General features: G+C 45.5%; 1 protein-coding gene across 3 annotated transcripts in view; it reads left to right on the plus strand.

Moving 5' to 3' along the window:
* The window catches only part of BUB1 (BUB1 mitotic checkpoint serine/threonine kinase), a 47,915-nt gene that overhangs the window by 7,443 nt on the left and 25,002 nt on the right, over nt 1-15,470 (plus strand). For 2 of the 3 annotated variants that reach the window (XM_077133724.1, XM_077133725.1), the window contains exons 2-9: nt 3,477-3,536; nt 3,613-3,751; nt 4,510-4,706; nt 7,960-8,003; nt 8,650-8,750; nt 9,884-9,936; nt 10,027-10,211; nt 11,078-11,229. In XM_077133724.1, coding sequence (XP_076989839.1) covers nt 3,477-3,536; nt 3,613-3,751; nt 4,510-4,706; nt 7,960-8,003; nt 8,650-8,750; nt 9,884-9,936; nt 10,027-10,211; nt 11,078-11,229 — 931 coding nt within the window. The remainder of the gene's footprint in view (nt 1-3,476; nt 3,537-3,612; nt 3,752-4,509; nt 4,707-7,959; nt 8,004-8,649; nt 8,751-9,883; nt 9,937-10,026; nt 10,212-11,077; nt 11,230-15,470) is intronic. The other variant, XM_077133726.1, reaches the window with a different exon arrangement.

Raw genomic sequence — 15,470 nt, forward strand, 5'->3', positions numbered from 1 at the left:
CTACACATGGTTTTATTGTGTTTCCCTTGTATGTGATGGATTGCTTTTCTCTTGCTGCTTTCCAGATCCTCTCTTTCTCTTTGACCTCTGACATTCTAACTAGTAAGTGTCTTGGAGAACGTCTATTTGGATCTATTCTCTTTGGGGTACGCTGCACTTCTTGCATCTGTAATTTTAGGTCTTTCATAAGAGTTGGGGAATTTTCAGTGATAATTTCTTCCATTAGTTTTTCTCCCCCTTTTCCCTTCTCTTCTCCTTCTGGGACACCCAACAACACGTATATTTGTGAGCTTCATATTATCATTCAGTTCCCTGAGTCCCTGCTCATATTTTTCCATTCTTTTCCCTATAGTTTCTGTTTCTTGTCGGATTTCAGATGTTCCATCCTCCAGTTCACTAGTCCTAACCTCTGTCTCTTGAAATCTACCCTTGTAGGTTTCCATTGTTTTTTTCATCTCTTCTACTGTATCTTTCATTCCCATAAGTTCTGTGATTTGTTTTTTCAGACTTTCCATTTCTTCTCTTTGTTCATTCCTTGCCTTCTTCATGTCCTCCCTCAATTCATTGATTTGGTTTTTGATGAGGTTTTCCATTTCTGTTTGTGTATTCTGAATTAATTGTTTCAGCTCCTGTATCTCATTTGAACTATTGGTTTGTTCCTTTGACTGGACCATATCTTCAGTTTTCCTGATGTGATTTGTTATTTTTTGCTGGCGTCTGGACATTTAATTACCTTAATTAGTTTATTCTGGAGATTGCTTTCACTTATCTTACCTAGGGTTTTCTTGCTAGATGAGTTTGTTGTCTATCTGTTCTTTGACATTCAGTTCAGCTTTTTCTGGGCCTCTAGCTTAGGTTTTGTTTAACAGAGGATAATTTTTCAGTTCTTGTTTTCTTGTTTCTTGCCCTGCTTGTAAGGTGCCTTTTCCCTCCCCACCCTTAGGAGGGTCTACATAGGTATTATAGACTCCAGCCGGATTTTCCCAAACTGAACTGGCCTCCTATTGGGGGAAGGAGTCACCTGCGTCAGTTTTCCCTGAGGGTGAGACCCAGCAGGTTGAAAGACTTTCCTGTGAAGTCTCTGGGCTCTGTTTTTCTTATCCTGCCCTGTGTGTGGTGCTTGTCCGACTGCAGGTCCCACCAGCATAAGATGATGCGGTGCCTTTAACTTTGGCAGACTCTCCCTGTGGGGACATGGTGGAGACGGAGGAGAGGTTGTAGGCTGGCTTTAATGGCTTCAAATTCCCAAGCCCTGGTGTCTGAATTCCTTGAGGGAGGGATTCCACCTGGGTGGAGCTTCACCCCTCCCCTGGGGAAGGCTCAGGTGGGAGACAGCCCTGAAAGCAGCCTGTTTCTGCCTATGCCTGGGGCAGTTGCAGCCCGAGTAGTCCCACCACTGAATCCAGCAGCAGCCAAGCCTCCATAGAGATAGCCACAAAAACCTCCATTTCGTCCCTTTTCTTCTTTTTCGGTTAGCCCAATAAGCGACCTCCACCTTGACCAGGTTCATCTGAGCTGGGGGCCTATTTTTCGTAGTCAGAATTTGTTAATTAATGCCACAATTGGTGCATGGTTGGACTCAGTCCCTGCTACTGTGAGAGTCTTTCCTTTCCCTCTGGGAAGCCGCCTGTGGGGGAGGGGCGCCGGCCACCGTGGCTTGGGGAACTTACGGTTCTGGGGAGACTCACAGCCGGTCCAGCTGGTCCAGACTGGGGTACGCTGTGTGTCTGGTTACTGGCGTGGCTCCGGGAGCTGTTCTGTACTGTTTCTGGTTTTTTAGTAGTTGTTCTGCAGGACGGACTAAAACGCACACCTTGCTAAGCCGCCATCTTGGCCCCTCCTGCTTTTTTTTTTTAACAGTATCCTCAGAAATGTCTATCAACATATAAGCTTTTTCACATTCTTTTTTACAACTACATAAGATCTCATTTGATTCCAGCTGATCCAAACAGCCCCCGTCGGTGGACTGTTGGGTGGCTGATGTCTTTGATTGTTAGATATGGTGCCGCCATGAAACACCTTGTACTTAGGACGAGCTGCGCGTGCTCACGTGTCTCTGTGTTCTGGCCCCCCAGGTGGGGTTTTTTTGGCCCGAAGGTGAATCCATCTAATGGATTGATGCTGCCCATCCTGTTGGCAGGAGTTGCGTGCACTCCCACCACCACGCCCGCCCATGTTGTCTCCAGTTGGGTGGCTGGGAAATTGTGTCTCAGTGACATGAATTTCTCTCGTGAGAGAGGCTGAGCATTTTTTCACATTCAAGGGCCATTCATGATTTTCTGTGAAATGCTTTTTCATGACTTCTACCCTTTATTTAGTCTTTTTCTTCCTAATTTCTAGATGTTCTGTTTTGTTTTCCTAGTTTATTATTTTTCTGTTGACTTTGCTTAGAGAATTTTTAGGGGTGTTTGGGGGGGTTGTTTGCTTGTTTTGTTTATTTGGCAAAGCTTTTTATGTGAAAGCTGCTTTATCAAGCATTTCTTTTGTGGCTGCTGAAATTCGAGTCATAAGAAACATTGATTTCATTTGTATACTGAGGTAATAACTAGAAGAAAGCCTTGCAAATAAATCCTTCAGAGTTTACCCCAAACTCTACACCTGCACTGCTCTCACCTGTCCAGCCCTGGAGCATGCCCCTGGGGCTCTGCAGCAGCTTCCTAACTGGTGTGCACCTCTGCCCCCTCCGCCTCCCCTCTGCTCGCTGCCTCTCGGCCGCTCCTTGCTGGGCACAGCAGTCCCACAGGCTTTCTTTGCTTCCCGGACAAAGTCCGGGGGTCCAGAATTCTCTGAGCCCTGAGCCTTATCTCTGATGGCTGGGGGGCTGTCTGGCATGCCCCAAATCCCCCTGTTTGAAAAGGGCCCTCAGTGCTCCCTAACTCTCCATCTCTATTTTCTTCATCTTCTAGACATTTGGTGTCACCCGACATTGTTTTCTGTGTTTCTTAGCACACTGGCACATGTGCTTCCACGGAGACTTGCTCTGCCTGGTGTGGAGGCCCTGGCTGGGTAGGAAGGCAGGGGCAGCAGAGCTCCCCGGGAGTGCACCAGGCACTGCCACCTTGCATTCTTGTCTCCTCACTCTTCCACTGAGGCGTGGGCAGCACTGTCCTGGGAAGTCTTTCCCGGTACCGGGACTGCCTCACAGCGTCATAAGCCCTCTGGGGCTCCTGTTCTTGGAAGCACGGGGAGGGGAGCAGCACATTTCTGGACACTGCTCCCTTGGGGACGCGGCTGTCCTGGGGGTCAGTGAGAGGGAAGAGGACTCTTAGGATGGACTGGGTCTCTCTTCCAGGCCCCTTTCTAGGCTCAGCCCAGGGCCTTGGGGCTTACTTTCTTCTGGAAAAACAATGACTGTTTCGGAGTTTTCTGACTCCTTCTGAGTAGATGCTATTTTAATTTTTTGTAGCACTTGAGTCAATATTTAAGATTTCCATTTTGAAGTATATAAAAAGTCCAATGCATCTTTTCTGTTCCAGGATGTTTGAGGCTCATATGCAGGCCTACAAGGGTGAAGACCCGCTGGGCGAGTGGGAGAGGTGAGCGCTCCGTTCACTGCCTTCCTTTCAGCAGGCACGCCACGCCCGGAAACTGACCTTCTCCACATTTTTCTAGTTACATGCTGTGGGTAGAAAAGAATTTTCCTGGGAATAAAGAATATTTGACAACTTCATTAGAACATTTAATGAAGGAATTTTTGGATAAGAAGATGTACCACAATGACCCAAGATTCATCAATTACTGTTTAAAATTTGTAAGTTCTACTTTCAAATGTGTAATCGTGTTATACTTTTGCATTTTTTTCTAGTTTTTCAGATTATTTTAGGCTGTCTTTTATTTTGGGCTCTTGTGTTTCCAGTTAAAGTGTATGGCCAGAGAGATGTATTTTAGAACCTTTTGGCTTCTATATTGTGGAAACAGACTTAATTTTAAAACCTTCCTTCTCTGTTTATCAAGTCTGTAAATGTTGCAATGCAAGGCAGAAACAAATTACATTCAAAGACATTTTGGAGAATGAGACATGAGAATGGGGGGAGATAAGCAGGCATTCCCAGGTTCTCAGAATAAATTAAATTCATTGTGAATAATTGAGAAAATAGTAACTCTCAGAAATTAAAATTAGCAGGAAAAGCAGGCTGCCCCAGGTTAGATCTTAAAAGGTTGGAATTCTTTGGTCTGGAAGTAAAGGCTGGGGCTTGAGCTCTAGTAATAAAATCAAGAAAGGGGTGGAGACAGTAAATGTGGGTTTGTTCACTAGATTACAGAATTCTAGGATTGGAGGCACGCACAGAACTTGAGCAGGCACTAAAGACAAAAGTACAGCAGTGGCTGGTGTCACTGTGTCATGACAGGACCTGCTGTCCTGGCCGCGGGGTGGAGGTTCCCGGGATAGTGCGCGGAAGGAGACCTGAAGGCGCGTCAGGACCACGCGTGCTGCTCTGCACGGTGCATCCCGGGGCGACAGAGGATAGCCGCTCCCTCATTTCTCCTCTTCGCTCTGGGTTCCTACAGGCCGAGTGCAACAGTGACCGTCACCAGTTTTTTGAGTTTCTGTACAACCACGGGGTTGGGACGCTGTCATCGCCTCTGTACGTGGCCTGGGCGGGCCATCTGGAGGGGCAGGGGCAGCTGCAGCACGCCAGCGCGGTGTTCCGGAGGGGCTTGCGGAACCAGGCGGAGCCCAGAGAGCTGCTGCAGCAGCACTACAGGTAGGCTTCAGGGCGCACGTGCTGCGGCTGTGCTGAGGGGCTCCATTTGCTCCAAAACCCTGGTGTTGTGGGTGCAAGCATATCCTTCCACTTGTGGGAAATGCCTGATGCAGAATGGGGTGGGGAAATAGGAGCGACTTTTGGCATTTTGGTACTTTCTTTCCAGTACTGTTTCCTTTCTCTGATGCTGTCTTTGGTTTGTATATTTTACCAGAGAAAATCATAAGGCACATCTGCCTCTATACACTGACTTTTTTTTTTTTAACTTTTTATTTTTTTGGGTAGGCGGGGGCAGTGCATGGTCTGGGAATTGAGCCCGGGCCTCCTGCATAGAAGGCGGGCATTCTAACCCCTGAACCACCCGTGCACCCCTAACTTTTTTAATTGTAAAAAATAACATATATACAAAGCAAAGAAAGAAAAAAGCAAAAATTTTCAAAGCACACTTGAACAAGTAGTTACAGAACAGATCCCAGAGCTTATCAGGGCTACCATTCCACCATCTCAGATTTCTCCTTCTAGCTGCTCCAGAACACTAGAGGCTAGAAGGAATAGCAGTATAGTGATTCAAAAGCTATCCTCGTTTGTTAACTCTCTCTGTCATATCTCGGCCTTTAATCCTTCTCCCAGTCTGTAGGGCAATGCCCGATCTGACTTTTCCATGTTCCAAAGGGGTGTCCGCACTGAAGGGTGGGGGGTGTAATTCATTGACAGTCCTGGACAGGCTGGCCCCTCTGGGCTCAGGACTTATCTGGCTTAGGAACCATCTAGAGGTTATGGATTTCTACAAAGTAAACTTAATGCATGAAACTTTTATAGAGTCTTAGTTTAAGCCCTAGGTGTTGTTAAGAGTCAACAGGGGTGATGTTGATGGAGCTTAGCAGACCATGGCGATTAGCACCATCTAAGTGAAGCTGGCATGAGAGCAGCCTCCAGAATAGCCTTTTGACTTTGATATGTCTGAGCCACTGAGGCCTTATTTTATTACACATCTTTTCCCTCTTTCAGTCCGGAAGGCACTGTCTATTCCATGGTGCCAGGGCCAGACTCGTTCCGGGAGTTACACCCCACATTGTCAGGAAGGCTGCCACCCCTGGATGTCATGTCCCACGTAGAGGGGAGGGTAATGATTTTCCTTGCAGAATTGGCTTAGAGAAGGAGGCCACATCTGAGTGACAAAAGAGGTTTCCTGGACACAACTCTAAGGCCTCTTAGGTGCTGCTATAGGTAGGCTTAGCTTCTTCACTACAGAAATAAGTTTCATAAGGGCAAGCCTCAAAATCCAGGGCTTTTTTGGCCTATTTTCGTGGGAGTTCCCAGTGATTGAGAGGGAACCCAGGGTTTCCAGACAGGAAAGTTTAATAATTATATATATATTCCTCTGCCCCGCGCCCTGCCGCCTCCCCCCCTCCCCCGACCCTTGAAGAACTCCACCAATGCCTTTGATTTTCAGGCTGCCATGTCTGGGATGTATCCGGGTATTACATTAAGCGACACAGAATTGCAAGGCCTCCTTCCATTCTGGATTCCAGGAGTTTGGGTTGTTTAAATAAGCTCTCCAGACAGGTTATTTAGGTTGTGTGTTACAGAAAATTTAAGTTCTAGACATAATAAACTTCATCATCTTTTACCCTGCATTCTGGTTTACCTCAGACCCAGCCAGATTGGTTTCATTTTAAGTCTGAGACCTGATCTCCTTTCAGTTTCTGTGACTGCTGTTGTACACAGCCGTGCTGACCGGCAGAGCCGCAGAGCCCCATTGCTGGGTCCCAGGGGATCATGGCACACGCTGTTGTACACAGCTGTGCTGACCAACAGGGCCACAGCACCCGACTGTTGGGTCCCAGGCATCACGGCACGCACTGTTGTATACAGCCGTGCTGACCGACAGGGCCACAGCACCCTACCGCTGGGGCCCAGGCGTCACGGCACACACTGACTTTTAACCACTCTTAAGAAATTGTTTCCACTTCTACAGGGCTTGTGAAGTCTGTTGCAGAGTTGTATAATAATTTAATGTTCTCTTATGGATGTTTGCAAGCAAGCTTTACATTCATGTACAGTTTTGTATCAGGGTGTTTTTTGCTTATCAGAAAAGTATTTCCGAATATATTTCCTATTTTTATCTAGTTCCTTCTGATAGACTTGAAGCTGTTGAGCTGAGGTGTGGATGAAGAGTCAAGGCTCATGTAGCTGTCAACCAGGCTACCCGCTCAGCCCACCCTGCTCGGTGATGCCGACTCTTGTCAGCAGCACCTGAGACTGCTGCTCTCACCGCACTCCTGCCAGCATTTCATCTCACCTTTTTCCCAGTTACAGTGCCAGTGCTTTCTTTTAACTTTAATATAAGGATTTTCAAACCTATTTAAAAAAAGAAAAATTAAGCTAATTAATCTCCATTTACCTATCACTGACTTTTCATTGTTAACATTTTTGCTTTAATCTATGCTGAAGAATTTAAAGCGAATCCAAGACAGCAAAATATTTTACCCCAAACACTTCTGTAAACCTCAAAAAGGTTATTTTCTGCAGAACCTTGATAGTATTATCATACCTAACAAAATCTGCAGTAATTCCTAATCACGTCCAAATTTCAATCAGTGTTCAACTTTCCCCATCTTATTTTCCCCCTTTACCTGTGGGTTGGTTTGAATTAAGAGCCAAACAAGGCACACAGTTTGCTCGTGGCTGCAGGGCCTCCGTGTCTCTCTGCGGCATGCACCTGTGTCTGTCACCTGTCAGCCCCAGGCGTGGAGGCTGCACACGGCTCGGCAGGGGGAGCAGGTGCTGGAGGGGCGTCCTGGGGAAAGTTCCCGGAGGCCAGCAAGAGTCGCCTTTTGAAGTGTAATGGTCCTGGTTTTGTACTTTTACTTTTGTTTTTCAAATATTATGTTCATCATGTCCGCATGTTGGAAACGCCTAAATGGAGGCGGCATTATGAGGTAACATCGGCAACCTTGGTGCATGGAGAGAAAAGAGCCTGTGTTGCTACATGGAGCTAAGAAATACACAAACTAGGCACAATGGAATTTTTCCAATAAAAGCATATTGGCTGTGAAGTTATCCCTAGACTTTTTTAAAATTTTGAAGCAACTCTAAAATGCGACTTCACAGTCTCCATTGACCTCAGTCCTCACTGGTGTATGACAGGCCGCTCATCTAGTGTCCACTTTACCAAAGGCGCGTGTTAAACTCTGAATTCCTGTTTTCACTGAGCTCACCATCTGCTGATGCCTTCACTGCTGTCGTTTAGGTCGTTCCAGACACGCCTTGCGGATTCTCGTCTACTGGCTCAAGGTAAAATAAATAACACTTTCTTAAAGCATCTAAACTGCTGGTAATTAGTCTCTGATTTACACTGCTTTTTTTTCTATTTGTTAAAAAATTCCATCCAGTATTTACTGAGTACCAAATTGTGTGGTCTCAGGTGACGGGGAAGGACTGTGATAATAAGACCCTAAAACGAATAGCCCTGGAGGACAGGCCTCCCACTTAGCACTTCAGATGCAGCCCCATTAGAAAAACTTGATCATTTGACTTTTTCTTAGGATTAAGAAAATAAAATTTTCTCAAAATAGAAGTCCATACTTACTCTAGAGTCCATGTGTTCTGAATTGAATCAAATGTGTTTAAGGCAACTTAAGAACTGTTGTTTTTGTTTGTTTTTTGGAGGGCATTGAGTAGCCTATCCTGTTGTTTGAAATAACTAGTTAGGTTTTACAGTTTTTTCACATACTTCCTTAAACACTTTAAGTTGATGAGAAAATTATCTCTACGTATACTTCTATCTACAAAAATGTTTTTAGTTACATTTTCTAAGACAGTATAAGTGAATTGATTTCTTACATATTGTGGAAAGATCAGGAGAAATGTATTATATATAATAATTCTATTTAATATGTATTGTACTTTTATTTTTCCTTTTTCCTATTTTACCCCATAGCTAGAACCTCAGAACCTCTGCATGATGCTCAGATTTTGAATCAAATGATAACATCAAACCCAAATCCAGGAAATCGTTCAGCCTGTGTTTCCATGAAGCAGGTAACGATGATGCTAGCAGGCTGCCAGGGGGCTGGGATGCTCTGGGTGCCGTCCCGGCAGGGTCCACTCCCGCCTGGGTGTCTCATTTCTCTGGCCTTGCCTCCCATACCTCTGACCCCCATACTGGCCACCTGCTCCCATGACTGCTGGGCCTGCACACTTTAGATATAATACCAGCCTGGTGTCCCACCATAGCTTCCTGCACCACTCTGCCTTAGGGACCCTACCACCCCACCTCCAGCAGCTTCTCTCCCACCAGATCCCTCCTCTGGTCTGCTGGCCTCCCTCTCGTGGGCAGGGAATCCCTACTTTGGATCTCACCCAGGCAGGCTTGCATTAAAGTGTATTTTAGCTCTTCTTCCCTTTCCTCAAACTTCAGACCACCATTCACTCTCCTTTCTAGGACCAGCAGAGACACGTGCTGGGAGCAGAGGAGCCATGGGTGGCCCTGTCAATTTCCTGCCACCAACCCATAAATGTAGTGATGGCCTTCTCTGCCATTGTAGTAGGAAAAGTGCCCTCCTTCTCGTGCTTGTCTTTCCTCCTTATCAGACGTTTTTGCCCTATCGAGACCCACTCCCATGCCTCAGCCTGCCCACGGACCTCCTCTGAACCAAGCCCAGGGAAATGCCACTGCCTTTAGTGCTGTGTGAGTTTGTTTATGGGACACATGCTCCCAGAAGCAGAGTACGCATTTCCAGCTCTGATAGAGGCCACAGACTGCCCTGCAGAGCCTGCCACAGCTCACGTCCCCATGCGCAGGCCTGGCTGCTCCTGCCACTCTCAGTTCTCCTGTGGGCTGACGTCTTCCCAGGTCCAGCCTTAGCTCATGCCGGTGTCACGTGGGCATCACCATTAGCTGAGCCTGCGGCCAGCTCCCAGAGCAAGGCTGGGGAGGGGAGGCAGGCCCTTCTCTCTCCGAGTGGAAATTGTTTAAATTACTCTTCTTTTGGGGCTCTTTAGTTGCAAGTGTTATCATAAGATCAGTAGTGCAAACTAAGGGAGTCTTGGTTTCAGCCCACCTGTATAATCCACTGATGGCTCGGAGCCCCTCCCCAGAGTTTATGCATGCTTGTTTGTGAAGCTTTCTTTATGGAGAAGTGAGTGTTTGTGTTTGTTTTTTGTCTTTTTAGGGTTCAGAACTTTCTGGAGTGGTATCTACAGCTTGTGATAAAGAGTTGAATATGCAAGTATAACCAGTGCATTGATCTCTTGCTTCCTTTACCTATAAGAGCTACTCGAGGGTACTGTTGACACTTGTGTTTTCCCCTTGTAGGGAAGGAAGGGTGATCATGATTTCCAAATCCGCATACTCGTCACACCCTCCTGTGGCAGCCAAGGCAGATGTGCAGCAAGTTGTTATGTATTGCAAGGAGAAGCTTCTTCGTGGAGAATCAGAATTCTCCTTCGAGGAGCTGAGAGCCCTGAAATACAGTCAACGGAGAAAACACGAACAGTGGGGTACTTACAGTCTTATAATTTGAGTTATACTTGTGCCACCTGATATAATCCTCCTTTCTGAGTGATTACATTTGTTATCAGATAGGCGACTATGCTGAAAGAACCTGCAGTAAAGACTCCCAGCCCCCGCTTTCAGAAGCCGAGAAGTCGTTGTTAAGTATGAGCCCATCAGCTGTGTGTGTCCAAGGGCTAAACTGAGTCCTTGACCAGGACACTCAGGGCCACATGGCGTGCCAGCCGGCCTCCAAGCCAGTGCTGCCCCCGATGTCTGGGCAATGGGTATTATGTGCCTAGCTGGGCCCCTGGGGAAGACTTTGCGTGGACACGGGTCTCTGACCCACAGACTGTAGAGCCTTTCCTGTTCATTTCTCATGTCTGTTTGCAGCGGGGACAGCGGCCCCCTGACGCCAGGGGGGCCCATTCTGTGCTGTGCACAGACGCGCTCTTCTCTCCCAGGCCCCTGGTATGTCTGCAACGCCTCCTAGCCTGGCTGCTGGATGTGGGCTGTACTGGCCGCACCGACTTTTAGTGTGCTTTGCTTTTACTTCTTAGAAAGAACCTAGAGATTTTTATCTTTTAAGCACTCCATCTTCAAACAATTCACAGTCTTTATTGTTTTTTGGGAAGTATTTAGATTTATATTGATAGCAAATATTTTATCAGCATGTACTTTTTTTTAATTTTTTAATCATGTTCAGAGTAAAATTTGGAATTAAACTGAAATCCAAGTTTCAAGTCTTACCCTAAAAACAAGGAAAAGATTAGTAAAATAATTACTATCCAAAAAATAATCTCTTTTTTTCTTTATGCCTCTGATGACCTGAATTTAAACTTTACATGTAAACCATTTTTTATTTCTCCAAAAGTAAATGAAGACATACATTACATGAAAAGGAAAGAAGCAAATGCTTTTGAAGAACAGCTATTAAAGCAAAAAATGGACGAACTTCATAAGAAGCTGCATCAAGTGGTGGAGACGTCTCACGAGAACCTGCCCACTTTCCAGCCAAGGGCCGAGGTATGCGTGTTCCTTGCTGCACTGCCCATACCCAGAGCACCAGTGTCAGTTTTCATCTGCACAGTTCTGTGCCCTCTTTAGAGTTAATTCGGATGTTAATTTAACTAGTAACTTTCAGAACTTTTGAACAATTTGACACAGAAAAATGTTCAAAATGTAGAATAAGAAAAAAATTGCAGAACAGAACGTGGGGTAAGTTTGTATATATGTATTTATGTTTAAGTATATTTCTATATTTATGATTAGTATATATATTTTGAGTTTTTGTACAATCACCATGTACATAATGAGAATCTGAATATAAAAATTTGGTTAATTTGTCATGCAGATATATTTCCTTTTTGCCATTGTTTCATTATGGAAGAGGAAAGAGGTTGTGAGTTTGGTAAAGCCACGTATTTTCTTAAAATTCTTAGTGAAAAGAGGAGATTGGCAGTAAATTAAATATAGTGGTTGCTAGGCTTTCACACAGTGTGTGCTTATCTGAGGTGTAGGAGATAATGAAGACAAAGTACCTTACTTTCCTGCATATCTTGAAAATTATAAGAATACATGACTGTATAATCGTTCTAAAAAATTGAGTGGAATATCAGTGTGCACATGTATAGGCCCATCTGTTTATACAGTGGAAAATGGTGTTCCTTTAGTGATGATGTTCGCAATAGTTTGTATTTCCCAGCTCTTTACACACGTGAATATGAATATAATTGTAGTGTATCGTAGGGGAGATTTGGGGTTTTTTTTGTGCTTTTGCCACTTGCCACCCTTTGCAGTGCTTTCACTGCTACTGCAGAGCTCTGCTCACTCTGCGGCCGTGTCTTCCCTGATGCCCCGGGGGAGGGTATGCACTTCGGGAGCCAACCGGGCTCGTGCTGTGGCGTGTGCTCCCGTGTGCCCTTCCTTGTCATATTTCTTTAGAAAAAATGCAAAGATGCAGAATTGGTGCCCTTGAATGTGCTCCCGGAACGCTGTCGGCCCACCCCCCAGGAAAGGTCGCCCCCCTACACGCACATCAGGGCTGTGTGGAAGCTCCTGTTTCTTGCACAGAGCTTGTCAACAAGCTCCCCTAAATATTTTCAACTCCCAGATATCTTTGTTTCTTTAATTACACATGATTTGGACATTTTCCCCTATGTTTAGTGGCTTTTTGCCTTTTTTTTTTCTCTTTGAATTGATTTCATTGGTCTTTGCCCGTTTTTCTGTTGGGTTTCTTCCTTTTTTATTTCCATTTCCATTATTGCACAATTTTTATTTTCCCTGGATAATTCCAAGAAATTATTAAAATAATTAATGGCATGTGGCCAAGGCAAAGTGAAAATGAGAATGCATCTGATTGTTTGGATATAGTAAAAAGATATTTTTAGCTATTTCAGAGAGTAACCTAAAAATTATTCCAGTAATTACCTAATATTTTATTTATTTATTTATTTATTTTAGTTGTATGGAATGTTCCTGTTTTCAAGTCCACCTTCATTCTGTTTGGAGGTGTACCTAGTATTATACCTTTCTGAGCTCCGCGGAGGTCGGGGACACATAGCCCAGCCCCTCAGCTACAGTTTTAGGCATTCCAAGTCTTACGCCGTCATTTTGGGGAGGTTTGGGCAGGAAGTAGGAGATGGAGCACATGATTAAGCCGCTGTCTCTAACCAAACGCCTCACTGGATGGGGCTTACTTTGGATGGAGTCCCAGTTGTCCCTAAACTATTTACTGACCAGCTCAGCCTTTTCCCAGTGATTTAAAGTAGCCTCATCAATACTAAATTGTCACATACATAAGATCTATTATTAAAATATCTATACTTTTGCTTTGGTCAGTAGATGTCTTGTCCGTATTGTGTATTTCCTACGGCTTTGTTGTATGTTTTGATATCTGGTAGAGAAAGTCACATATTATTCTTTTTCAAAATATTCTTAGCTTGGATCTTTCACCTGGACAGCTTCTTGACTAACAGTTTTCAGTTGATTGCGTTTGGTTAGTTTGGGTTTTTAGTTGATTATCTTAGATTTTTCCAGTTAGATGATTATGCTGTCAGCAAATAAAGGTAACTTTGTCCCGTTCCCAGCCTCATGCAGAATACCCAGTGTTAATGTCATTTCTTTTTCTCATTGTACTGCTTTTCCCCCAGCATTATAGCATGAACATTTTCAAGCGTACAGCAGAGATGAAGGAATTTTACACCGAGCGTGCTGAATATTCAGTCTCCCGGTCCCTAGACTATACCAGGAACATGCTTTACCTGTGTCTTATCACCTGCAACCCCCTTCACCTGTCCGCTGTGCTGTTTTGACATGTTTCAGTCATAGGTATTTGAAAACTCCCCCTAAACACATCATCATGTATGTCCTTAACTGGAGTATAACGACTGTTTAGTTTCTTCCCTTTACTGGAAGATCTACATACACTAAAGTGCACGTGCCACACCCCTGTGACTCAGACCCAGCAGGGTTCAGACCAGCACTGTCCGACCCAAGGGCCTGGGCTCTGCTCTCCCCAGCAGCCTCTGCTCTGTCACAGGCAGCACTGGCCGTCCTGTGAGGGAAGTCGGGCTCCTGCTATGATACTCGAGCTCATTCCAGTTTTGGAGTGTTATGAGTAAAGCTGCTGTGAACTTCTTGGTCAAAACCTTTTTGTAATTATATGTTTCATTTCTCAGGGATAAACACTTAGGAATGGGGTTGTTGGGTATTAGAGTAGGAACATTTTTCCCTAAGAATGTTTTCTTCCAGGAACCTAAAATTTGTTCCCTATATTAAAAGGATGCATGAGCCCAAGACCTACTCACATACTCCATTGATACTGAATACAAATTAACCAAAATAAAATACCAAGTCAGTGCAGTCGGCAGTGGAGCAGTGAAATGCGCTTTGCCATAACCCCCAGCCAAGTGGTTCTGTAATCGAGTTTGCATGCTGAGCCCTGTGCTGGCACCCTGGTTCCCGGGGTCCACAGGAGGCCCTGGTGTGAATTGAGCCCCTAAAAGAATTTTCAGACACTATTTCTTGGAATGTCTTTTAGACCCACTCGTTCTTCTCCTTCTGGGACTCTGGTGATACAGATGTTAGCACTTTATTGTCCCACAGGTCCCTGTTTGTTTTTGTGTTTTAAACTCTCTCTGTTGTTCGAAAATTCTGTTGATCTGTCCTCAAGGTCACTCCGTCAATCCTCTGTCATTCCCACTGGGCTCACTGAGTGAGGTTTTTTATATCGATTTTTATATTTTTTACTTCTAGTTCTTCTTGTTTCTTCTCTTTCTTTGCTGAGATTATTTTTTCATTTGTTAGAAAAAAATCCACTATTGTGTGTTGAAGCAGTTTTATGGTGGCTGCTCTAAGATCCTGGGATTGTCTTTCCACAACCGCATTGTGATTTTCCTGGTTCTTGGTGTGACAAGGGATTTTCTGTTGTGTCCTGGACATTTTGGGGGCTGTATTATACGACTGGATCCGGTCTAACCCCCTGGTCCAGCAGGCAGCTCTGTTGACCTGCAGCACAGGGGCTGGGTGGGCTTGTGTGTTGAGCTTCCGGCTGGACCTTGCCGCCCCACCTCAGCAAAAGTGGGGGCCCCCCTACCTCATTGCAAGTGGAGGGGGTGTGAGGAAGATCAGCTCCACCTGACGCCTGCACTGCGGGTGGGCAGCTGCTAGTGCCCTGCTGCCCACTGGTGGACGGCTGCTTCCCTGCCCAGTCATGGTGACACCCTGGAGGGGACAGATGATCAGCCATTGGCTCTGCCACACCATGGTGCCAAGGAAACCGCAGTGGGCAGTGGGCTACGGGCTGCTTTTCTGTGGGTGTTTGGCTGGAGTGGGATGGGGATTGCCGGAAGTTTTCTGCTGCTCTTTTTCCTGGTCCTTTGCCGGTGGGAGCTTTTCTTTATCTGCTCCTGTTGGCAGTTCTGGGCTGGCAGCTGCTGCGTCTCTGTGCAGACATGTGGGGGCCACAAGAAGCCCGGGAGCTCCAGACCCAAGGCCCTGGGGGCCTTCTCCCATCTCTCAGGCTTCCCAGGCCTGTTGGTTCAACGCGGCCAGGTGCCTCCGGAACGCGGAAGCGCACTAGAAGTCGTCCTGTGGTCATTTTATTTATTTATAGATCTTTTTAGAACAGTTGTAGGTCCACAGAAACATCATGCAGGAAATTGAGAATTCCGCTGTACCCCCTTCTCATACACACAGTGTTCCCTGTTTTTAACATCCTGCATAGTGTGGCTTCTTTTTTACCATTCATGAAACAATATCGTAAT

This window comes from Tamandua tetradactyla, chromosome 17 (genome assembly GCF_023851605.1).
Source record: "Tamandua tetradactyla isolate mTamTet1 chromosome 17, mTamTet1.pri, whole genome shotgun sequence".
Lineage (NCBI taxonomy): Eukaryota > Metazoa > Chordata > Mammalia > Pilosa > Myrmecophagidae > Tamandua > Tamandua tetradactyla.